Raw genomic sequence first — 27010 nt, forward strand, 5'->3', positions numbered from 1 at the left:
TGCCGTCATACACCCCCCCGGGCCCGCCGTCATGTGCATGCAGATTTTTCTGCTACATGTGAACATGCTTCTAATGTGCAAAACCCAACCTGTGAACCCTGCGCTTGTGTACGTTCACGCCAAGTATTTTTTGAGGCAGAGAAATCCACGTGTTTTTTTTTTTATTTATGACATTTTCAGATCGGCTGAGGTTTTTGCAGCCTTTTGTCTCCATCGTGTGAAGGTTTGAGCCAAAAAAAAACAAAAAGAATAAAAAAAATTCACATTGACGGCAAAGTGTATTTCTCCAGTGAAACCAATCAGAGGTGCATATTGGGCCGTGTTTGATGAGGATGGTGAATCAGATTCACTTCAAAATCCACAACAAAAACCTAAATGTGGGCTTGCCCGCTTGTTAGGGATTTTTCCACTGCAAGACAAAATGACGTGCAGCAGATTTTAACATACACAGTACAGGAAAAAAAATTCTCCGCAAATCCATCACGTGAGGACATGGCTGGAGGCTGCATCCACACATCTATGTGTAACATCCGTGGTTTTTCTATCCAGCAGCTCACGGACTCATTGGGGCCAATGCACCAATACTGGTGTAGTGCTTGCTCACGCCAGGCCAGTCGTGATGGAGTAGAGGAGGCGCACACCCCTTTATGAATGTGGCACCTCTTCTGGGTGGCGTACTCAGCGGTGCGCCACGCCAGAAATGCCACTCCAGTCTGGGGGGCAGCAGCATTTCTGGGGTAAAAAAAAAACAAAAAACCGCCACCACTTTTCATGAATTGGACAGGTGGCCATGAAGATGGCAAGAGTTGCAGTTTTTTTGTCCAACTCTAAGCGTGAAAGTTTTGATTAAATCTATTCACACATCCGTGAAAATTCCAGATCTGAGTGTGAGTTCCGTGAGACTTGGAGCGTAGCCTATTCTCATCCGTGTTTGTGGATCAAACTTGGCCATTGAAATCTACGGGGATCTGTGAAACACGGATGTAAATCGGAAGGCTCCCAGGGGCTTCCATGTCTAGCAGGTCTGTTACTTCATGATCAATTAGAATAAGGCTGATCAAAGTGTGATGACTCCTTTTTCTCCATTCTGTCAGACGTGGAAATTGTGCTGCACTTAGATGTTATCTGAGTGCAGTCCGATGGTTTCCATGGACTCATTGACTTGCATGGCCGAGTGCGATCCAAATATCAGATCAAACTCGGGACACGCTACGATATTTTCCCTCAGATCAGCTATGTCCAAGGAAAAAAAAATTGGACATGTGCACAGTCTCATAGAATAACATTGGTCCAAATGCAATCTGATGTTCTGTTGGGTCGCACTCAGACCGATAATACATTCGTCTGCACGAGCCCTAAACCGTGATCTTCCAAGGGTCTTTTTAGTTTCTTGGAAGCAAGCACATGATTTTTTTTCAATGTGCTGGATCTGAATCTCATTCATTTTTGGTCCAGGTATCCATTTTCACCATCAGTGTGACATTCATTTTTCTTGTGTGCAGGAAAAAAAAAAAAATTCTTATCTTCTACTACCCAAAAGTGGGTGGAAAAAAAACAAACACTCCAATGAAAACACAGATGTTATCTGCGTGCTGTCCGTTTTTGTATTTTTCATGGACCATTGACTTGCTTGGGTGCATTTGATTTGCAACACAGATCAAAAATAGACTTGTCTGTTTTTGTTTTGTTGAGGACACTCTGTCCTGAGTGGAACCACACACGTGTGAACGAAGCCTAACTATAATGATCATGGTGACATCAGTTATAATTAACGGTCATGGGTGCAGATCCCACAACAAACACAGGTATACTATTGCACGTGCTGGAACGAGCCGTGCATCCGTGTGGCCATCACATCACCAAGACATATGTTTTTCTACTGGGAGGAAACTATGAAGGTTTCTGGTGAACGACAGCAAGCAGAGGTCTTTAAAACCACAAGAGGATAAAACAAAAAAATGCATAACTTGTACTGTACAACGAACGCACTTTATTTGGGGAAACTAATACTCTTTTAGGCCTCATTCACACGTCCTTGTTGGGTTTTTCTCATTGATAGAACAGGTTCTCATTATAATCTACGGAGCTATTCACATGTCTGTGTTTTTCAAGTCTATGGGTTCGTGAAAATAATGTAGAGCACACGCATGGCATCCTTGTGCTGCCCATATTTAATATTGCAAAGTATATCCCAACATTTACAGCAATGAAGAAAAAAAACATATTTTCAACAATTAGAACCATTCTGCATGCTGCATATATTTTGGTTAAGGCCACTATGAGTATTAAGCACGTTTTGGATGTTGCAGCGAGAACTACAACCCCTGGCAAAAAATTATGGAATCACCGGGCTCGGAGGATGTTCATTCAGTTGTTTATTGTTGTTGAAAAAAAACAGATCACAGACATGGCACAAAACTAAAGTCATTTCAAATGGCAACTTTAGGGCTTTAAGAAACACTAAATGAAATCAAGATTAAAAATGTGGTACTCAGTAAGGGTAATTTTTTTCAGACCAAGCAGAGGGCCAAAATTATGGAATCATGATAAACACACAAAAGAACACTCCAATACATCACTAGTATTTTGTTGCACCACCTCTGGCTTTAAGAACAGCTTGCAGTCTCTGAGGCATGGACTTAATGAGTGACAAACAGTACTCTTCATCAATCTGGCTCCAACTTTCTCTGATTGCTGTAGCCAGATCAGCTTTGCAGGTTGGAGCCTTGTCATGGACCATTTTCTTCAACTTCCACCAAAGATTTTCAATTGGATTGAGAAAGGGACTATTTGCAGTCCATGACATTGACCTTATGTGTCTTCTTTCAAGGAATGTTTTCAGTTTTTGGTCTATGACAGGATGCATTATCATCTTGAAACATGATGTCATCATCCCCAAACATCCTTTCAATTGATGGGATAAGAAAACTGTCCAAAATATCAATGTAAACGTGGGCATTTATTGAAGATGTAATGACAGCCATCTCCCCAGTGCCTTTACCTGACATGCAGCCCCATATCATCAATGACTGTGGAAATTTGCATGTTCTCTTCATGCAGTCATCTTTATAAAGCTCATTGGAATGGCACCAAACAAAAGTTCCAGCATCATCACCTTGCCCAATGCAGATTCGCGATTCATCACTGAATATGACTTTCATCCAGTCATCCACAGTCCACGATAGCTTTTCCTTAGCCCATTGTAACCTTGTTTTTTTTTGTTTAGGTGTTAATTATGGCTTATGTTTAGCTTTTCTGTATGTAAATCCCATTTCCTTTAGGCGGTTTCTTACAGTTCGGTCACAGACATTGACTCCAGTTTCCTCCCATTCGTTCCTCATTTGTTTTGTTGTGCATTTCCTGTTTTGGGGACATATTGCTTTAAGTTTCCGGTCTTGACGCTTTGATGTCTTCCTTGGTCTACCAGTATGTTTGCCTTTAACAACCTTCCCATGTTGTTTGTATTTGGTCCAGATTTTAGACACAGCTGACTGTGAACAACCAACATCTTTTGCAACATTGCGTGATGATTTACCTTCTTTTAAGAGTTTGATAATCCTCTCCTTTGTTTCAATTGACATGTCTCCTGTTGGAGCCTTGAATCATGTCAGTCCACTTGGTGTAACAGCTCTCCAATGTGTGATCACTTCTTTTTAGATGCAGACTAACGAGCAGATCTAATTTGATGCAGCTGTTAGTTTTGGAAATTAAAATTTACAGGGTGATTCCATAATTTTTTCCTCAGAATTGAGTGATTCCATATTTTTTTCCCTCTGCTTGGTCTGTAAAAAATTAGCCTTACTGAGTACCACATTTTTAATTTTGATTTCTTTTAGTGTTTCTTAAAGCCTTAAAGTTGCCATTTGAAATGACTTTAGTTTTGTGCCATGTCTGTGATCTGCTTTTTTTCAACATTAAACAACTGAATGAACATCCTCTGAGCCCGGTGATTCCATAATTTTTGCCAGGGGTTGTAGAATGATCATGAACCAGTTCGATTCTTTTAGACTTGCTTGTCGCAGTACCTTACCGTCCCCCTGTAGTCCCAACTTAGAGAAAGTTTTCTATAACCAGCACCATGATAGAAAGAATAAAAAAGTCAAAATACTTTACATATTGGATGAACGTGACAACCATGGCAGGGTTATGACACATACTGCGTTATTACAATGGGGGGGGCTCGTCTTGAAGCTCATTTATTAAAATAAATGGCCTCTTTTTATTCCAGTGCAGGACTTCATATTCTCTGCACCCAAAACAGGTTTCATTCAATTATTCTCCATAGTAAGGTGAATATTAGATTTATGGTCTTTTTAAAGGGGTTATCCTAAAATCAAGACTCACATCTATCCACAGAATAGGTGATATGTGTTTGATCTCTGGGGACCCCAACAATCCATTTAAAGACTATATGATGTAGGTAGATGGCCAAGTGCTGTACTCCTCCTCAGCATGCATGACTAACAATATCTATTCGTATGGAGGACACAGAAGTCTCCATTCCCATGACCCCCAGTGATCAAACACTTACCACCTATACTGTAGATAGGCAATACATTTTGGCACCGATTCATCATGATCGGCGTTGTTCACACCGTTCTTGATGAGGAGGTGTGCTGGAGTCGGACGAGTGGTGTATACCTCTGTGTGCTCCCTGGCACAAATCCTACTCCAGTACCTGCTGGAGTAAGATTTAGAGCATAGTGAACGCCGCCACTTGTCATGAATTTGTTGAGCGGTAATCGTCACGCCCCTGTCAGAGCTGGGTATAAATGTCTTAAGAATGCTAAAAGTCGCAAAATTTAAGCGCAGTCTTGAATTGCGCCAAAATTTTGCAACTTTTCAAAGCTTTTTAGAATACCGACATCAACGCTTTGAGGAATAGGGAAAACCATTTTAACTTAATAAATTCTAGTTTTATGCAAGCAAAAAAAAAAAGTTTAATCTCCTTATATTAAAAACGAAAAAATACTTTTTAGGAGATTGTTCATTCACTTTGCACCAGCTTTAGGATATGTGTATATAAAAAACAAAAAGGAGGTCACAAAGTTTGGTGCACGCATGTCACGTTTGTGACTTTCTACTCATTGCCAATTTTGAAAACTGCTAAAGTGGGCAGCTGGCATTGTGAAATACTGCAGAGACTGGTGCCAAGTGTAGCGCATATCCGTGCCCGCTCAAGGCAGGCATAGAATCCAATTTTTGAGCCCCCCTCTTTATACATTTGGGCATTTTATATCAGGACCAGTTTAATACTGGCCTATGAAATGCCAACCTTAGTAAGTTTCAATTCCTCATTTTCCAGATCTTAGTTTGCCTTTGGTGGATTTCCATACACATCCATGGGAATGGAAACACAAAGTATAGAATGGCTGCATTATTTCATGGGTGAAACCTTTTTCAGCTGGTCATACATGACAATATTTTAGCTCTTGTGCAGAGACTGCCAAGAATAAGGGCCAACTCATCTAACAATACAGCGGCTGTATATTTTCATCCATATTGGGGCCACAGGTCCCAGCCATGTGTAATGGGGGAAGAGGGGTCTGGATCACTCATCCTTTTCTCAGCCTTTGGTCAAACCCAACTCAGTCTACATGACTGAAAGGATGCATTCATTCGCTTTAAAGTGCAGTGGAATAAGGCACACACGGGAAAGAAGAACCTTTTTACTACCTTTATTAAGAACGTCCTTCACAGGTTGCTCTCACACACTGCAGGACAAGGACGCAGGTTTCAGGGCAAATTGTAGACAGCACCGATGCAGTCTATGGCCCGTGGGCCAGATTACACACAAAAACATACAAATGTTAACACAACCAATACCAAATCTTCTTGAATCGTAAGGTTAACAGAAGAAATATGTATTTCAGACAGGTATTGTCAGGGACAATAAGAGCTCAGCAATAGGACTATAAACGGGTCTTGTCTGTTTGGCCACAAAAATATGTAAAAGTCTTATTGTTAAGATCGACGTTCGGAAACTAAAAATACTGCAATTTCAGCTTTTTCTTTGGCTGCTACCCAGTTTTTCTGCAGTAATAATTTGCCAGTGAACCAGGTGACATCCCCTGCATTATCTATATTATCTTCTTGTCACTTACCTAGCCTAGAAAAAACAATGATTGCATATGATAGTCTTAAGAGGAGTAAGATACGGGGGTCTGGAAAACAAGGCAGATGATTCCTTTAGTTCTTCTTCAATATTTGCATTAATGAAAGTGTCCTTGTGATGAAAGATAACTCAATGGTTGCCGTACCAGTATGTTACACGTTCATTAGTGGTGAGCCAATTAATCAATTGGGACAACGAATATTCAAAAGGCCTAAAATAACACTGACCGTTCAGTCGGTGCCAGATCCACAGAAAACCAATAAATACACATAATGCTTTCCTTAGGGTTTACGTAAAAAAAAAAAAGAAAAGCTTTCCCAAACGACAAGGTCTTCATTTTCCCCACCTCTCCAGAATATGGAGAAAATAACCACAGAAAAGAAAATACGGCTCAGATGAAGTCTGTGTGTGGGCAGCGAGCGTCGGCCAATTGTACAGATGCAAACAGCATGGGCACAGGGGCTCCAGAACTAGAAGTCTATCTCTACTAAGAGGTGCAGAACGTTGTGAGCAGGTTGATCCCTTTTTTCAGTATTCAATTTCTAAATCCTTTCCTATTCATGCACTGGAGTTAATTAAGGCTGTATGTGATGTCCTGCAAAAATAAAAAGTTACCAAACTGCTTGTGCCATCCAATCCCCAGGGGGGAATACAAATAATGTACTATGCGAAAACATTGATCCATGTCCCGATGCAGAGAAACCCCATAGAAGAACACGGCAGTCCGTAAGTGGGCATTCGCAGTGAGTCGGCCATCAGCAATACTCTCGAACCCTAATGACATCTAACGATATGTAGAACGTGAGGGCTGATCTGAGTTAGTCTTAAAAGGTGCAGGATCTGCTTGATCAGACGTGTTACATGGTACAGTGCATCAGTCTATTTACACATATTACATACAAAATACAAATATTATATAAATATATTTGCAGAGAATCTAGTACTTGGCTGCACTGCTTACACTAGGAAGATTGGACACGGTTTCAGAAAGTTTCCTACGACGCGGCCCTTCAATTCACACAGAACCTGTCATAGATATCCCATGATGTGGGGGCTTGCATCAGAAAGTCAGAATCCATAGGTCACGATTTATCAGACGTACTGGGAGAGCAAAAATCCTAACTTGTCCGACAACGTGATCATGTGTGCAGCGGATCCTCTACAGGGGACGTTCCTGGGAAGATGATATGTACATGACAGTCGTCAGCGACCAGGGATTTCATTTAAGAACTTACTCGTACTCAATCCAGAATAAAATTTCCAGCAAAAAGTTTATATTTACAACCCAAGGGGAGGGGAAAAAAAGATTATTAAAAGTCAATCAATGAGGAAGCTCAACTTCTACAGCCACGAGTGGACTGTGATGGCCTTTGTAGGAGTAGACCCAACTACAACAGCGTGATGCCCCATCCAACAAAGAAAGAGGCAAGTAACTAAAGAACAGGTCTGGTCCTCCTGGCACCAGTATGAACGTCATATGCTCCTGGTCTTTGAGCCTCCTCTTACAGCACAAATCATAGACTAGAGAAAGACCCCAGCACTTGGCACGTTTCATTCCATTCTTCTGTCTATCCAGTCCACAGGTTACAGGGTCTCACCAAAATGATCTTTTCTGTATTCGGCTGCATCCACTTGTCCGTCGTTTTCATCATCTAAATAAAGCATAAGAAGATGTTATTTCCTCCAAAACAAATGACAAGTGTTAAAATGTTAAAAATGCAAGAGTCACACGCAAAAAAAACTAATGAAAGCTAACACTATTTTATCTGTGACATATATCAGACTGATAAATTGCAATCTGTGGACTCAGTGAGGCAGCATGCAAATATGTTTGGGCCACTTAAAGGGAATCTGTCACCAGGTTTTTGCTACCTCATCTGGTAGTAGCATAATGTAGAGAAGCTGAATCCAACCATGTATCACTTAGATTACTGGGTGCAGCCATTATGATACAATCAGAGCTTTAGATTTAGAATGAAGCAGAGCTGAGGAAGCTAACCCCACCCCCAACACAGCTAACCCTGCCCACATTAGGCTCTGTGTATACAAAGTCCATAGACGGTGAGTTGCTATCACAAGAGGGGGCGCTGCGGGACTAGTGTAGTCCGGCAATGTTAATCTCTTAGTGATAAATCCTTCACAGTTAGTAAACAACAGTAAGCATTTTGACAAGTGACACATCCCTGAATTCTGTGTCTCAGCCTCTATCTTCTGCTGTCTCCAGATTACATAGCAAAAAAAAACTGCTGATTGATTCCCTTTAAAAGGAGAGTTTTTTTCAGGACTTTTTGAAGCAGAAACCCTTGAAGGCTATGTGAACACAGCGTCACCCAAAAGCTGGCTGAAAAAGTGCCCATACAATGAAGATAATGCAGAGCAATGTCAGAACGACAGTGCTGTGTCTAGAGTCACTTTTTTTTTTCTTTTTTTTTTTTAACGGCTTCAGGGTTTGTTAAAACAAATGATCAGGCAGTTTCTACTAGGAAGCCGCTTGCTTTGTATATTTAATAGTATAGCGTGGAAGCTGACGTTGGCAGAGCCTCTGCTAGAATGACGACACGGCCGCCGAAGAAGAAGAAGCCGCCTCAGGATAGCAACTGCCGGCGTTGCATCTAAATGATGCTGTGCACATGCCCCAAATATCCAAGCAAAACTCATGTTTTTTCAACTCCTCGTTTTTGGGAGAGTTTTTGCTCCAAAACCTCATGGGGGAAAAAAAATAAAAAAATCTGTATGAACATACCCTAAAGGAAGCGAGCATATAGTATTTTATACACTAATAGTTCATAGAAACAAAGGTTGACTAGATCATATCTCCCTGCAGATCAGAATTGTCAATGGGATTATAAATTCCCCATGAGACAGAAAGTCTCTTTTTCTTCTATAGACACCAGTCTCCTGTACATCTTGTGCATTAGTGGTCGTATGAGGACATCTAGTGTACATATGCCCAGTTGGCCAGAGCAAGTGACCAGCATGAATGGCCAGGCTGTAATACTACCACTAAGTCCATACGTGGACCGTAATGCCCAGAACGAACCACGATCAGTTTTAGATGCCATTATAAACAGATGCTCCAGTTTTGAGAAAAGGGGTTGCGTTCATTGAACAAATAGGGGTTATTCAGCATCTTCTATCTGTAGCGAAGATTTTTTTTTTTCTTAATAAATACAGATCTTTCTCCTCGGTGGTGGTGCAGGAGAACGATGTATGCTCTCACTGAGCCAATATTGCTCTAGCCATCTTCTGATTGGATGAAGCGGATTGTCCTATAGCCAGACTACATGAGAGGAGATGGCTCACGTCACTGTCCTCTTCCAATACTCTAAACCTGAGCCTCCATGCGTCATTTGGGACATGACTGGAGCTAAGAGAGAACAGATTTTCCCTTTATGCCCCTCAGGCTTTCAGTCTTTGGATATAAAAGCCAATCATACCTGTGACAGGGATGCCCATGTTCACTACCCATTTTATTTTTCCATTCCAGCACTCAAGTTTCCCCAACATGTGGTGGCATCAATATTCTTTACGCATGCAGCCAAGACTTGGCCCATCATGATGGCCAATAGCCCCACGATATTGTTTCACAATTGTACTGCCATTATCTGGCCACAGGTGAGCAGAGCTTCTTAGGTGCTGCGACTGCACTCTCTTGCCTTACCCTTAGGCTATGTGCCCACGATGCAAAAATGCTCTGGATTTTTTCATGAGCATTTCTGCATCTCCCTGGCAGAAAAAACGCATGCGGATTGTACATGCGGATTGTACATGCGGATTGTACATGCGGATTGTACATGCGTTTTTCCTGCCAGGGACATGCGGATGTGAAGCGTTCTTCACATGCATTTCCGCATGCGGGTTGACAAGCGCTTTCCAAGCGATTTTAGCATCACTTGGAAAGTGCTTGACAACTTGGTCACACTATAAATCCATGCAACCAGCATGGATTTATATAGTGTGACCGTAAAGAATGGTAAAAAAATAAATATCATACTTACCTTCTGATGGCCTCCGGAGTCTTGATTTGATGTGTCTCGGCTTGCCGGCAGCTCGCGGTACACTGCACTGAAGGACCTGCCATCACATGACTAAATGACGTCACCGCAGGTCCTTTAGTCCACCGCAAGCTGCCGGCAAGCGAAGACAAGCGCACCGGGGGCCATCAGAAGGTAAATATAATATTTATTTTATTCTTTTTTTTTTTACAGGTTCTATGGTACCTGGGTCTGGAGGAGAGTCTCCTCTTCTCCAGACCCGGGTACCATCCGCACATTGAAACACATAGGATGCGCATCTACATATACAGTGATGCGTAATCCATGCGATCCAATGTAAGTCAATGGCGGAGAAAACGCAGCGCTTCCGCAAAATAATTGGTAGTGCTGCGTTTTTTTCCGCAATGATAATCCGCATGTGCTGTGCACATGCTGCGGAAATTTCCGCTGCGGATTATCATTGCGGAACATGGCAGGCCTTCTACCAAGTGGTTTTTAAGCATTTCTGCAGCGGAACTGGCGCTGCAAAAATGCTTAAAAAACGCATCGTGGGCACACAGCCTTAAAGGGAATCTGTCAGTAGGATCACCCCTCCTAAGCAGTCTAGATGGGCATTTAGGTGATAGGGAGCTGAATAAAATGATATCTGTGATCTGATGATTTATTCCAAAGAAATCCACGTTTTCTTTGTATGTTTAGTTGAGTTGTTTAATACTACGGGCTGGACACTGATATGCATGAGAATCTGCCTCAAGAGATGATTTCTAATAAAAGGGGAGGTACCAGTGTGAGACAAGAAACTAACACAGAACAGGAGAAATTACATTTGGTTCTTAAAAACACATTTTTTGCAGCTCTCTGAGCTTTGCTGTATTGTAATACTGTGTGAGCTAAAGGTGAAGCACTGAGAGGAGATGTGTCAGTTATAATCACAGACAGCTCTGCAGTAAGATCAGGCGAGCAGGCTGTCAGTCATTACATGTCTCACACTGGTAAGGCCTCCATTCATGCAAAATAAGCTCTGGAGGCAGATTCTCATGCAGATCAGTGTCCGGCCCATAGAGCTTAAGAGCTCATTACATATAAGTAAAACGTGGATTTCTAAAGATCATGACATCGGAACGCAGATATCCAGGAATCATTTTATTCAGCTTGCCCATATAGATTGCTTAAGAGGGGTGTTTCAACTGACAGATGCCCTTAAATATTGAATATAATAATGAGAAAAATCAGGAATTGCCACTTTGGAATTGTTCTATGTAATTTCCTCAAATCATGAGCTGTTGGTGATACTTGAAGCTTGGAGTAGAGTAACCCCCGACTTATGCCAATTTTACAGATCAGTGCTCGCTGTACCTTACTCCGGCTGCAATGCACAGACTAACCACTGGCGTCCTCACCCCAACTTGACAGTCTCGTAAAACACCCACGGCCAGTCCGTGCATCACGCTCCAAGTGCAGACCGCAAAACTAGGGCTGTGGAGTCTGAGCCCATTTTGGTGGAGTCGGTATAAAATGGACCAACTCCGACTCCTAAAATATATAATAAATTGGGTACAGTAGTTCAATGCAGTTTGTGGGGAATATTTTTATATAAGAATTTGGAAAAGTTATGAAATGTCCTATAAATGTCTGTCCTATTCCTGATCTAAGGGTCTAGACTTTTAGCTGAGATGACTCTGTGCTACAGTAAATTTATCACTTAAACATGAGCCGTGTATGAGGGAGTCGGAGTCAGAGTCGTGGAGTTGGTGTCATGAAAATTGAGGCATCAGAGTCAGAGGTTTGGCTTACCAACTCCACAGCCCTGCACAAAACACAGATGTGTGAGTCAGGCCTTAGAGGATCTGTGTCTTTTCATTATTTCCAGGCATATTTTCATGTTCTCTCTCAATATGCGAGGGACTGAAAGTCAACTTGAACTTATAAATATGAAATAAATCTGAGAGAGTCAAAATCTATAATTTACCCCAAATCACCGGAATGTGATGGACTAAACACCTGGCCCATATTAGCCTACACACTGAACTTCTCAGTGGGAGCAGCTATATCATGCCTTCCTTTACCTGGAGGTATTCCTAACCACAAGACACGCTGATTGCAGAATATATTTCACATGGGTTAATCTGCAATAGGATGGGAATATGGTAGCACTTTATGGGGGACCTAGCCCTCAACGTCTAAAAACTATATTGATTCATTCTTAAGCTGTTTTTATATTACACAATTTTATATTCTGCAAAGACCTTTGACCATTGAGTATAAAAGGCTAAAAGTATGCACAATAAAAAAAAATCTGATTTATGCCCCCGGGGAGGCGACAGACTAGTCTCGGATCTTTAAAGTATATTTTCTCTGAAATGCCGAAGTGTCTCGGAGAAAATCGTACAGCCAGGATTTAATTCATGCTGCCCGTGGTTTAGGCCACATGAATCAGATGACAGGTTCCCTTTAAACGCCACGACTTTCTCAGGTTAAGGCTACTCCTGTCATGTGTGAGACTACCGCTCCTCCATCTTGGATAGGACCACATTAAGGCATGTAATTGTATTTCATACACCATCAGGGCTGGACAAATCCTAGGAGTTAGACAGCCAATACTTAATCCCTCTCCAATTTGAAAATTACTCGGCCAAGCATACGTTTTTGGTGGCGTAGGGAGAAATAAGATGGAAAAATGCAAATAGCCAACAGCTATCTTACAGGGGGTTTCCAGGCAATAAGTGTCTTCATAACTCATTTTAAATAATAAAGTTGCTATATCTACTCTTTACGCTTGGTTGTAACATGTCATCTATTTTTGGTAGTTATGATTTTGGACACACAACGCCCATATATTATTATTTTATATATATATATATATATATATATTGGGTAATGAGTGTCTTCAGTCTATCAGCTTGTGCAAAGTTTAAATAAATAAATAAATAGAAAGAGCAGTTATTCACCTTCCTCTGCTCCAGTGCTGCTTCTTCGCTGCTGCTCTGGACTTTGTCAACAGGCTGCTGGGGTGATGTCATGGCTAAAGCTCAATCAATTACTGAGCTCAGTGGCTCTGACAATAATATAAGCTGCTGAGCTCAGTGATTGGCTGCAGTGGTGATGTGGTAAGCAGATGTAACTTTACTGTCAACCATGACCAGAGCAGAGGCAGTGCTAGAGCAGAGGAGGGCGAATATCAACTCTTCATTATTTCAATCTAGCACATGCGAACAGGTTGAAGAAACGTATCCCTGTCCTGTAAAACCCCTTTAAAGTGTAAGGCCACCTTTTCTGGATTACTAAACAATAAAACAAAAAGGTCCAAATGGCTAAAAGGTGAACATAAACTAAATTTGATGAATATTGGGTCATTATTGTCCCTACTTGAAATGACTTTTCAAAACTTGTATCCTATGCAAAACTGGTGACACAAGTTAGGAAAAGCTTCTAATTATCAAGTACATTGTCTGTGTAACACTATGGCAAATTGCTATCACAGCAAGCAGGCGCGACGCTAAGTAACACGATTAGCTCCGACGGCAGATACTTCATGCTGTTTCTAATGAATGCAGAGCAAGATGAAATGGCTGTGACACCACAAACCAGACGAGCCCTTTACACACATGACTGATGGCGGGGAGTAAAATGCAACATACGGAGATTAGCAGTAATACAGAAGAAACATGCAGCCTAATACTAAAGGTGCAGAGGCACAATACTAGGCAGCCGGTGGTGGAGAAGTCATGCACAGAAATCGGGCATGCAGAATGAAGCACGAAACGCCAGTCAGTCATCCAATGTCTCCAGCAATAAATGTATAGAAAGCCATAGCTGTGAAACGGTTATAAATAGCAGACGCTCTTGTGCCAGGAGCCACGTGATGTGGATAATCCGGAGCTGGATTGTATAGAACATGGGGATAATATGACGCAGGCAGAGCCCACGCTCACCTTGTACGTCTTCTTCTCCCCCATCACCATCCTCTTCCTCATTGTAGGCCAGCTCTGCCTGCTTGTCTGCCTCGTACTCACCCACGTTACCATCATCCCCGTTATAATCTGCCACTTTAGAACCATGTTGAGCATCTACGGGGGACTCATTCTCATCAAAAAACCGACCTGGGAAGTCGGGAGCAGGAAGGAGCAAAAAGGGATGGAAGGGCAGGAGAGAAGAAAGGAAAATGTGAGAAAAATTAGGAAACATCAGCAAAGACAGGACAGGACGTTATCCCAAAGATTAACGTGAGATCACTGCACTTGTCAAAGCAATACCGAAACCCAAAAATGAGCAGTAAAGTCCCATCGCACCGCTTCATCTCAAAAAACTCAACTGGTCTGATAAGGGGAAGGGATAATGTCACGAGGGTCAGCAACCAGCTCCACTCAAATTGTGGAGAAACTACAACTCCCATCATGTCTTTTATAAAAACTGGGGTGTCGCTGGTTGCTAGCCCCCAAGTTTAGCATAAAATAGCATTCTGAAATTAATTGATTAGTTACATGAAATAGGACAAGCACAGAATACAATAGTGTAAATTACACAAAGTGATCATTCAGTTCTAGAGAAAAAAAATTATATTGAAATCAATCGAAACAGCAAAGAAGTTAGTTGTAGATAGTGGGGTCTCCAGTTGGGGTGCATGCCAAAACCAAGGAAAAATCGCACAAGCATAGTAAATTAATAAGTGGATCATGCATTAACAGTAGGCTGTGCTGCCACAAAGGCTACTTAAGGGGGTTGTTTCATGAGAGACATGGTGTAACCGACCACCAGCGTAAAGGGCTGCTGGAGCATGTGATGGTTCTGTCCATTCACTGCTGTGAGCGAATACAGCAACTCCTATAACAATGAATGGAGAGCGAGACTGAACGTGCACAACTAACCCCCACTCACAAGCGTGGGACGGGGGATTGGGGGACCCCTATTCTGGAGATAAATGTGAATCACAGATATGGAACCTGCAGATATCAGACATTTTGTCTGTTGTGAGATAAGCCCTTTAAATATGTAAAAAATGCTATTCTAAAATAGTAGTGAATAATGATGAACATCAGACAGCAAGCACTAAGGATCTCTTGGCATTCCCAAAATGTTTTAGTAGATACTTGTATTCTCCATACAAGACTTCTGGAGCAGCTTTTCTTCGGTCTGCATTGAGGTACTTGTGTGTGTCTCCTTGGGGGAGGGTCCCTTACCTGTCTAATACTGTCCAATCAATGCTGAGTGTGAATGGACACGCCCCTTTGATAAAAAGAATGATGATAACACCCAGTTGTCAATGTGTTCATATATTTCTAAAAAGAATAACAGGAACGGCACAACACAGATCTAAGAAAAGATGCTGGAGAACGGTTATATGAGCAGTACAAGTATTTGTCAGGAAAGGGGACAGTTGTTTTTCGGCAGTATAGAGGCATGTTTGTGAGCTAGGAAACGTTCTGTACAGCTACATCCATGCAGGGAGGAAAGAGAAAGATCACAGGATAAGAGTTACCATTGGTTAATTTATAACAGGAGTGAGAGAGGTATAAAATACTGGGAAAAGGTGAGAAAAAGCCAGCACGTCCTCCATCCCAGATCTACCAAGTGGCCATAATCCAGGGATCACACTGAACAGATCCTAGACTGTGATAAATGGCAGATAACCATCAGGATCGGAGCTCTGCATTTACAGAAATAATGTGCTGGGGGCGATCCTCCTGGTAAAATAAACCGGCTAGTCTCCACTTCCACTGCTGGATGCACCATAGTGTTCATAATAAATCCTGCTTTGTTTTACACCGGGAAACCTGTTGGACGACATTCCCATGGACAGCGGAGGACCCGCAGTGATAGCCGCACCAGTAATGGCCGCTGTGTACATCATTGTGAAGAGGGTTCAGGAGAGCTGCACATTTCACTCTTTGCATTGCAAAAGGGGGAAAGTGGCAATGACGTCCACAGCTTCAGTTCACACAGTGCAGATCTCATTCTTGCAGCTCGTCAATTTACAGTTTTTTTGCAGAGTGCATAAGATAACGCAGCAGATTTCCCGCATGCGAGTACAAAACAGAAGATTAGCTGGGAACATAGCCGGAAGGTGGGTTTACACCTGACTTGGGGCATTAAACAACTCATCGGCTACTGGTTAAAAGCCCGGTTACACAGGCCAACCACGTGTGCGCACAGAACCATCAGTAACAGACTGATCCATGCGCATAGCCTGCCATTGTTCTCGGCAGCACAGGACCCAATTACACGGGATGATGCAATACCGAGAACAACAATCTATAAGCAAACCAAAAGATCATTTCACCCATCAAACAAGAGTTGTGCTGGTTTATTGCTGATCAGAATCCTGTTTAGGGTGCTTTTACATTGTGTTTCTGCACCCGTTCAGTGGTCCCACAAAACGGGATCCGGACGTATGTGCCGACGGGGCCATGGACTATAATGGTATCGGCAGAGTGAATGTGCGCTCCGACGTGCATCATTTTCGGAAGTGTGGGCCTACTAGAGACGGATACTCACATGTAGTAGACTGCGTCTGGGTGTCCACCTCCAGTAGACATATACACCCAAAAATGATGCACAGTAGAACGCACGTTCGCTCTCCCGACACCATTATAATCCACGGCCCTGTCGGCACATACGTCCAGATCCCGTTTTGCAGGGGGTCTGGACGTAAACCCCAACGGGGCCACTGAATGGTTAAAGAAATGCAATGTCAAACCAACCTTAGACTGCACGATTATTGGGAAACAAGTCCAGGAAGGCTCGTTTCTGATAACTGTGCAGTGTACATAAGCATCAAAGGGAGTCTGTAAGCATAAATGACTGTTCAAACCAAAGCACAGGCACTTTAATGTTTGGCCACGCCAAGAGTGCACAAAGTGCACCACCTTCTTGTTTTCTCTCTCTCTGCCCCTTTCTGGCTTTATAAAGCCAAACCTATCAAAGAAGAGGGGTGAGGGGTGGGGAAGAGGTAAATATGTAGGTGGGAAGATGTAGTTAAATGTCTGGCCCCGCACTTGGTTTGAGCAGTCGTTCTGTGCTGATAGACTCCTTTTGACTCGTAGTGGTAGAGAGTAGTGACCATACAGGTCTCATTAACACAACCCCATTATCTTAATGACCAGCCTCATCTATCAGCATATTTCTGGTTCTGGTTTCTGAAACCCTCCTCAAGCTGCTGATATATCAAAAAATGCAGTTCATACCCGTCAGTATTCTGCTGCTTTGCATGTTTTGGAAGGTGTGAATACTGCCGGAGGCCACCACTGCCGATATTAGTGAATGCACCCTACCTACGTCAACTATATGGAGACCTGGCTTCATTACAATCAGCTTATCCATTTTTTCTTTCTTTTTTTTTTATGTGATGCGAGAATGAATCTGAGAGGGTGTATTATTAAAAATAAATGGTTGTGAAGAGACGTGGCATAATAAAAGGGCTGATGCATTTCTGTGGTGTCTGATCTGGCGAGGGATGTTTTCTCATGACAGAATGTCCCCGAACCAGCGACATCCGGAAAAGTCACCTTTTGATTGTGTAGTAAACATGGCATCAGTTTCCATTAATCTGCCATGCTGATAACTGCGGCGTGCCAGCGTAACTCCACACTCCATATATTATTTCTACATGCCTAAATTATTAATGACGAGAGGCCAAAAGTTTAATTAACCACCTCCAGGCATGCGTGATATAAGTAGCTATCGTCAAGATGGGATTAAAATGAAACAGAGGGAGGACCAATGGGCTATACAACAATATACACCCACAGCCATAACATTAAAAGTCTAACACCGTATAGTACCCCCCCACCCAGTGCCACTAAGATAACTCTGACCCTTCCAAGAGTGCACTTCACAAGACCCCTGGAGGTATCCTGTGGTCTCTGACACCATTGATCTTAGCTGCTGGGTTTTCTCAAGTTCTTAAATGGATAATATTACAAAGTGCTTGTAAAAACTAACAACTGTGCAGTTTAACTCCTATTAAAAATCATGTCCTTAGGAATAGAGGGACTTTACATTGTTTACTGCTCATTGTCTAGATTCGGCCACCGCTGCAGAGGTGGCTGGTTTCTTAGGCAAGGAGTGCAGCACCTCCAAGTGCTGCTCTGATGCTGGCTGGATCTCTGGAGCTTCAGAGTCCCTGCACTGCTCCCACGGTGGGGCTTCAGCGTCCCTGCACTGCTCCCACCGTTGGGCTTCAGCGTCCCTGCACTGCTCCCACCGTTGGGCTTCAGCGTCCCTGCACTGCTCCCACCGTTGGGCTTCAGCGTCCCTGCACTGCTCCCACCGTGGGGCTTCAGCGTCCCTGCACTGCTCCCACCGTGGGGCTTCAGCGTCCCTGCACTGCTCCCACCGTGGGGCTTCAGCGTCCCTGCACTGCTCCCACCGTGGGGCTTCAGCGTCCCTGCACTGCTCCCACCGTGGGGCTTCAGCGTCCCTGCACTGCTCCCACCGTGGGGCTTCAGCGTCCCTGCACTGCTCCCACCGTGGGGCTTCAGCGTCCCTGCACTGCTCCCACCGTGGGGCTTCAGCGTCCCTGCACTGCTCCCACCGTGGGGCTTCAGCGTCCCTGCACTGCTCCCACCGTGGGGCTTCAGCGTCCCTGCACTGCTCCCACCGTGGGGCTTCAGCGTCCCTGCACTGCTCCCACCGTGGGGCTTCAGCGTCCCTGCACTGCTCCCACCGTGGGGCTTCAGCGTCCCTGCACTGCTCCCACCGTGGGGCTTCAGCGTCCCTGCACTGCTCCCACCGTGGGGCTTCAAGAGTCCCTGCACTGCTCCCACCGTGGGGCTTCAAGAGTCCCTGCACTGCTCCCACCGTGGGGCTTCAAGAGTCCCTGCACTGCTCCCACCGTGGGGCTTCAAGAGTCCCTGCACTGCTCCCACCGTGGGGCTTCAAGAGTCCCTGCACTGCTCCCACCGTGGGGCTTCAAGAGTCCCTGCACTGCTCCCACCGTGGGGCTTCAAGAGTCCCTGCACTGCTCCCACCGTGGGGCTTCAAGAGTCCCTGCACTGCTCCCACCGTGGGGCTTCAAGAGTCCCTGCACTGCTCCCACCGTGGGGCTTCAAGAGTCCCTGCACTGCTCCCACCGTGGGGCTTCAAGAGTCCCTGCACTGCTCCCACCGTGGGGCTTCAAGAGTCCCTGCACTGCTCCCACCGTGGGGCTTCAAGAGTCCCTGCACTGCTCCCACCGTGGGGCTTCAAGAGTCCCTGCACTGCTCCCACCGTGGGGCTTCAAGAGTCCCTGCACTGCTCCCACCGTGGGGCTTCAGAGTCCCTGCACTGCTCCCACCGTGGGGCTTCAGAGTCCCTGCACTGCTCCCACCGTGGGGCTTCAGAGTCCCTGCACTGCTCCCACCGTGGGGCTTCAGAGTCCCTGCACTGCTCCCACCGTGGGGCTTCAGAGTCCCTGCACTGCTCCCACGGTGGGGCTTCAGAGTCCCTGCTCCCACGGTGGGGCTTCAGAGTCCCTGCACTGCTCCCACGGTGGGGCTTCAGAGTCCCTGCACTGCTCCCACGGTGGGGCTTCAGAGTCCCTGCACTGCTCCCACGGTGGGGCTTCAGAGTCCCTGCACTGCTCCCACGGTGGGGCTTCAGAGTCCCTGCACTGCTCCCACGGTGGGGCTTCAGAGTCCCTGCACTGCTCCCACGGTGGGGCTTCAGAGTCCCTGCACTGCTCCCACGGTGGGGCTTCAGAGTCCCTGCACTGCTCCCACGGTGGGGCTTCAGAGTCCCTGCACTGCTCCCACGGTGGGGCTTCAGAGTCCCTGCACTGCTCCCACGGTGGGGCTTCAGAGTCCCTGCACTGCTCCCACGGTGGAGCTTCAGAGTCCCTGCACTGCTCCCACGGTGGGGCTTCAGAGTCCCTGCACTGCTCCCACGGTGGGGCTTCAGAGTTCCTGCACTGCTCCCACGGTGGGGCTTCAGAGTCCCTGCACTGCTCCCACGGTGGGGCTTCAGAGTTCCTACCCTGCTCCCATGGTGGGGCTTCAGAGTCCCTACACTTCTTCCATGGTGGAGCTTCAGAGTCCCTACACTTCTCCCATGGTGGAGCTTCAGCGTCCCTACACTTCTCCCATGGTGGAGCTTCAGCGTCCCTACACTTCTCCCATGCCACAGAAGCAAAGCTGCCTCTGCTCGCACACTGCAAGAGCGCACAGTTCAGACCAGTGGCATGACCATGGTGCTGGCCGAAAATATCAAGCTTCAGGAGTGCGCTATTTCCAAAGCTGGGAGGAAGAGTAGCAGCGTATTCTGGAACACAGAAGATGAAACAACTCCATTGATCCATGGAGGCCATCGCTCACAACTTACAGGGCTTAAACTTTTTTAGTTGTTGTTTTCTAGCAGATCCCACAGATGCTCGATTGATGACTTGGCCTACGAATTCTGTCTGACTTTCATTACTGTTTGTCATTTTCCTCACATCATTCCTAAAAAGTATCATTAGTGCCAGGACTGCCCGCAGAACATTGGCCAGAGAAGCACACTGCCTCTGCCAGCTTGTCTTCTTCCATGGTGCCATCTCTTCTCCAGGTGAACAATGTACACAGGTCTCCTTGTTCCAGTGCTCCATGATGGAGTTCTGATACTCACGTGCCTATGTCGGCGCCTTTGGCAGTGGGCAGGATTCAGCATGGGCACTCTGACGGGTCTGCAGCTATGCGTCCCATATGTACATAGTTCTACGTCTGACGCCCATCATAGCCAATACCACCAAAGAACCAAAATAGGTGTATAAAGTCTCATAAAATACCAAGTTTATTAAATTAGAAAATTAAAAATCAATACATTGTAAACAGAGTAACCCAATGGAGGACGACATTTAATAGAATAACACCATTATATGTTGAACTTATCCAAGCTACATTATGTCATTATTTGTTCACTTGAATATATAGGATTTTGTAGTCCATGTTGGTCAGATCAAAGACTTAATGGTTACAGCATGCAATTTTGTGAAAAGAATAACACTTACATGTCTGTCAGGCTGATGTAGCATGTGGCCCTGGCACCCCAACGCACGTCTCACCCTTGCTTCATCAGGGGGCGTGTCAGGGGCCCCCTGACAAAGAAAGGTTGAAACGCTCCATTGGGTTACTTTGTTTACAATGTATGGATTTTTAATTTTCTAATTTAACAAAATTCATATTTTAAGAGACTTTATACAACTAGTTTGGTGGTATTTTATATTTGAAAGTGTGTTTCCAGTCACATTATTTTGAGACAGATGCTCGCATATGTTGGTAGTGACCTATCATAGCCAGCCTTAAAAGTATATTCCCAACATGGCCATTTACAACATGTCCACAGCATATACCACAAAATGTCCAAAAGATAAGGGTCCTCCCTACTTACCCAGTTATCTAGCCATCGCAATTCCACCCTTGAGTCGCTCAGATCCTTAAACTTGCCTATTTTACTTTAAACATATTGACCCATACTCAACAAGAGCGGCGCTCCTGATTTATTAAGAGGCGCACTCCTTGTAATGAATCAAGCGCCTCTGTCGGGGGCTGGAGTAAAACTTGTCGTGTAAGGAACGCAGCGGCTCATCTTGAATTTGATGAGCGGGGTTTGCCATGCACTTTGTAGGATCTGGGTGAAAATGGTTTGAGAATGCCAAAAGTATTAATATTTAGTGCAACCTCGTGTTGTGCCAAAATTTTGCAACTTTTCAAAGCCAGAATTCTAGAGTAAAATCTTTGAATTGGGTCAATTTACTTCAATAACTGGCTGCTCACTTGCTGCCTAATATATGACCCCTGGACAAGTGCCATTATCATAATAAACGGTATCCCCTTCACCTGTCAGTGGTGTTAATGTTATGACTGATCGGTGCCCACCACACATCTTATGCGGATAGTATACAATATTTAGGAACAGGATATAATAGGGGGTCACCAATTTGGGGTTTTTTCGCCTGCACATATCTTTTGGTTGTATTTTGGCAGGGTGATATTGTATTTTACTGAGCAAATGTTACACTGTAGTTTTATGCTTTTTAAGGTTGAAGGTAGAGTCCATAGAGTCCAACCTATGGCCTAACATGTTGATCCAGAGGAAAGCAAAAACCCCATGGGACAGACACTAATCGCTCCATGTTAGGGGGATATTCCTTCCAGACTCCACATACGGCAATCAGACTAGCTCCCTGGATCCCATCACAGAATCTAGTGTCCATCCTGTAATATAATGTTTTTAAGGAAAGGCATTCAGGCCTTCCTTGTACTTTAGAAGTGAATCCACCATTACAACATCATGTGGCAGAGTTGAATATTCACTCTAAAGATATCCAGCTATACATTCTTTTGTTCTGCACCATTTTGCTCATGTTTAGTTTTCCACTTAAAGGGAATCTGTCAGCAGGTTTTTGCTACCTCATCAGAGAGCAGTCTGATGTAGGCAAAGAGAAGCTGAATCCAACGATGTATCACTTAGTTTACTGGGTGCAGCGGTTCTGATACAATCAGAGCTTTTAGATTTAACAATGCAGCAGAGCTGAGAAAGCAAACCCCGCCCCTACCAGGCTCCCTGTGTACAAAGTAAATAGACAGTGAGGTGCTTAGTTGGACTAGTCCAGCAATGTTAATATCTTCATGATAGATCCCTCACAGTTCATAAACAACAGCATGCACTGTGACAAGTGACACATCCCTGAACTCTGTGTTTCAGCCTCTATCTCCTGCTGTTTTCAGATCACACAGCAATAATCTGCTGACAGATTCCCTTTAAGGGAGTTGTGTTTTTTGGAAACATTGAGGAATATGCCCGAGTGGTATAACATTATGCTAACACTACCATGAAGGCCTCTATTCCTATTGTATCAAAAGACCATTATGACTGATCCTATTTACTTCAGGGTTCTGGGTTTTTTGGTTATACAGTGGGTATGTTGTATAGTGCTGCCGATTACACTATTCTGGCTGGCAACAACATGGGAACCCAAAGTGAGACAAGCCCTGAACCCAAAATGGATAACAGCAATTCATTGTGCCTCTGAATTCAAAAACCTACAGAGATTATACATTTATGGCTACACATGTAGAATAATAAATACTCGACCATAATAAATGGGTGGGTGTGGTCGCCAAGGAAAGAGGCATTTTACTGCATTCAAGGAGGACCTGTGCCGGTTAAGAAGCCCAAGTCTGCAACATTGTTACTTCACTAAGTGGTCTCATATGTAATCTAAATATAATTAATTCTTCTCTGCATAGAAGATTTGTGCCTGTACCTCCTTTAGGTTCCCAGAACTTGACAGAGAGAAATTAAATGTTAATTGTCCGGTCGCTCGTAACTAGTGATGAGTGCAAGTGCTCATTACTCGAGTTTGCCTAGGGTGCTCGAGTGACATGTTCGCGTTCCCGTGCCCACATGTGTTTGACAGACAATCCCCGCATGTTTTGTGGCTGTCTAACTCGGGCAATCTCTGCATGTTTTGTGGCTGTCTAACTCGGGCAATCTCTGCATGTTTTGTGGCTGTCTAACATCCCTGAAACATGCGGCCACGGGGAAGCGAACATGTCACTCGAGCACCCGCGATGCTCTGTGAATACCCGAGCACCCTAGGCAAACTTGAGTAACGAACACTTGCGCTCATCACTACTCGTAAAAAAACACACATGAATAGTAGAAATGTAGAAACTTAGACAAGAAACTATATATTCTTTATAATATTAGTTTTGGGGAAAACTAGGTGTCAACCAATTTATTGTCTCTTACTATTGGCAACCACGTTGCATGTCACTAAGCCTTTGATAAAATGGGAGCAGAATTTTTAACAAATCACCCAAGGATAAAACGTGTGTAGATAAAATTTTTACACCAAAGAATTATGTAAAGGAAGTGGAAAGACGTTTGATGTATACTGTGTCGGTATAACCATTTGTTGTAATACCAGCGCAAACCACAGGATGGCAGCACATCCCTCTGCCACAGCTTGTTAGGTTTCTTACTGTCAGAGCCGATATTCTACGCTTCTACTATAGGAGAGGCCGTGCTTGCCGTGCCGGGGGTGACAATGCTGAGGAATGACGATTAGAAGACACCACGAATAGCAAACATTACAAACATCACTGATCGCAATTACATTTTTTTTCATGTTTCGTTAAACACTATTGCTGTCCTTTCTGTTATAAATGGAAGGATTGTAGTGATCACATGAGGATTTCCTAAGCAATTCATCATATACTCACTCTGCTTTATATTGGGGAATATCATGGACTTTGGCTCTTTGGGGACTGGCTTCTGAGGCAGCAGCCCCAAGTGCACAGCGTTGTCCTCGATGGGGGACGCAGGATCCTTATTGGCACCAGGAGGAAGATACTTAGCTGTGGCAGAAGCGAAAAGACCAATTACAACAATGCCTTTGTACCCCAGTGTTGGTGTGCCATAGGAAACTGTGATTTCACAAGGAGCTTACAGTTCTCTGGACTTTTTAATACTTATTTTCTCCATTAATGTGCAATTCTGCATCAGCTTTCTTTAGGATTTCTACGTACGCTTACTCCCTTATTAAAAACTAACAACTAGTTGTTACAATATCCCCTTACAAGGAGAATAATTACACTGAGTTGTTCTTACATAGCAGGGGAATGGGACATATTCATTTCTACTACAGCAGACTTGTCAGAAGAGCGGACAGGTCTCAGCAGTAAGAATACAGAGCGGAGAAGCATTACCAGATATTCATCAGCTTTATTGGATTTTCTCCTCCTCGTGAGTTACTTACAAGTCCCTGTCTTCCTCCACACACTGTCTAAAATCTGAAATTCACTATGACTTCACCCCAATTATCCCAGTCTTTATACAGACGCCCATTTCATTTTGCCAAAAATTGGAAGTTGCAGAATCCCATGCAGATATAGGTACGACCATGGAGTGTTGCATGTGAAACTTAGCTCATATGTCAGCCCAGTTCACAGATACCATGGCCCGAGCAAATACCTACCTTGGTCATTTGCAATAGCGTCTGGTTGCAATGAAGGTTGTTTGTCAGACTCCCCAATTTGATTTGGCAGCGCACCAAACTCCACCTTCTTCTCTACTATATAAGGGACATGAATGAATAAGTAACTGCAAAGAGGAGAACAGATGGAAACATCAGCCCCCATTACGTTCTCGTTAGACTCACCGGTGGGGACTGCGTCTGGTTTCGCTGGCTCACTGTCTTCTATTTCTGGCATTCCTGCATCCCCTCCTGCTTTGGCAGCATCTAAGATAGAACATTCATAGTCAGAATTATACAGGTTTTTGCCACCTTATTAGATAATTTCTTAATGGGGTTTTCCAGGTTTTGGGATGAAAGAGTGACTGCAGACTTTGGAGTCCTCACAGTGTGTGCAATGCACGCAGTCAGGATTCTCCGGTGCTGGCAACGAGAGCGGAAGGTCATACGACCGCAAATATGTGAACGGCATACATGTGCTCATGTGCCGAGTAGATGGGCTCGGTCCCACTAAATTCTATTGCATTGAGCGAGGCTGAACACATGTAGTCAGAATGTAGAAGGAAGTATGCCCGCTATCGACGTAGCCACCAGAAAATCCTGACAGTGTGCTGTGCACACGCTGTGAGGATTCAGACGTCTGCAGTCACAGAGTTACTGCAAACTTTCATCCCAAACCTGGACAATCCCTTTAATGCCTGGTGTGTATTGAGAGCTATATTAACTAGAGAGTCACGAGGACCTAGCACATCAAAGCAAACCGCCCAAGGGAATTTTTGTATTTGAAAGGGTTTAGGAATTGGAAACGACAAGGATTAAAATATGCATACGAACTATATGCAGAAGGGTGTTTTTGTTCTTTTGAATATTCGAAACAAGAGTTTAATCTGAATAATTCAGAATTTTTTTAAATATTTACAACTAAGACACGATTAGATCACAGGAAAATATCTCAGATCTCACCATCTCATTTAATGGGATAATTGATTATGTGGTATGTGCTAAAGCTACCAAGGGATTGATTTCATTATTATATAATGCTCTGTTGATAAAATTCTTGGGAGATCTCATGGCCTCTATTAAAGATAGATGGGAGAAAGATGTGGGAAACAATTCAATGGAGGAGTGGGAAGATGTCCTTGAATGGACAGGGAAGGTCTCGGTCAATACGGCTCAGAGGAGGTCTCAATTATTTCTGGTTCACAGAGTCTACAGCACTAAACAGAATGGGCCTTAAAAGTGACGATGTTTGTCCGAGATGCAGGGAGGAAGGAGCGGACTTAAGGCATAGGTTCTGCTTGTGACCTAAACTGGTTGAATTATGGGAAAATATTGGAAAATTAGTTATGAAAGTTTATGGTCACCAAACTCTACTAAACCCCAACACATGTATTTAAGGTCTTGTTGGAGAGGAGAAAGGCCAGAATCCAATTCAGTTGGCCATTAAAAAATACTGCATCATGCCAGGAAAGCCATAGCCAGATACTGGTTAGCAAACGATCCAGCTTTGATGGATGAAATTATATGATACTTGAACAATACGATATTGATGGAAAAGAAGGTTTATATTAAAAGGGAGCTCTAGGGTGGTCTCTGAGGAGTTGGCGAGGGATGTGTTATTTAATTTATTAATGCTATAATAATAAAAATAGATTTAGCAATGGGCTGCACACTAGAAAAGGGGAGAGGTGGGATCTGTTGGTTGTTGGGGTAAGGAGGGGGCATATTTGGTTTTAATATAAGGATCTTTTCTTTATAGAAAATGTAACAATTTGTTTGTTTTATATACAATGTCTATGATGTAATATGACAGAGTTACATTCGTTTGCAAACGACCAAAAGCACTGATTTTTGGTTTAAATAAAAAAGTTTCTTGCTTTAAGAATGGGGTCCTGGGTTCAAATCCCACCAAGGACAACATCTGCAAGGAGTTTGTATGTTCTCCCCATTGTTTGCGTGGGTTTTCTCCGA

The 27010-nt window shown here is 44.0% G+C and overlaps 1 protein-coding gene across 3 annotated transcripts in view; it reads right to left on the reverse strand.

Annotated features, from left to right (window-relative positions):
• Positions 1-5662: 5662 nt before the first annotated feature.
• Positions 5663-27010, reverse strand: part of GOLM2 (golgi membrane protein 2) — a 42951-nt gene continuing 21603 nt past the window's right edge. Inside the window, exons 6-10 of one of the 3 annotated variants that reach the window (XM_073653506.1) lie at positions 25226-25306; positions 25043-25135; positions 24288-24422; positions 14043-14210; positions 5663-7767 (exon numbers count right to left, since the gene is read on the reverse strand). In XM_073653506.1, coding sequence (XP_073509607.1) covers positions 7700-7767; positions 14043-14210; positions 24288-24422; positions 25043-25135; positions 25226-25306 — 545 coding nt within the window. In that variant the 3' untranslated portion in view covers positions 5663-7699. Of the gene's footprint in view, positions 7768-14042; positions 14211-24287; positions 24423-25042; positions 25139-25225; positions 25307-27010 lie in introns of all 3 variants that reach the window. The other 2 variants (XM_073653505.1, XM_073653507.1) reach the window with 2 other exon arrangements.

This window comes from Phyllobates terribilis, unplaced genomic scaffold, assembly GCF_046119375.1.
Source record: "Phyllobates terribilis strain yellow unplaced genomic scaffold, ASM4611937v1 Scaffold_11__3_contigs__length_659146591, whole genome shotgun sequence".
Lineage (NCBI taxonomy): Eukaryota > Metazoa > Chordata > Amphibia > Anura > Dendrobatidae > Phyllobates > Phyllobates terribilis.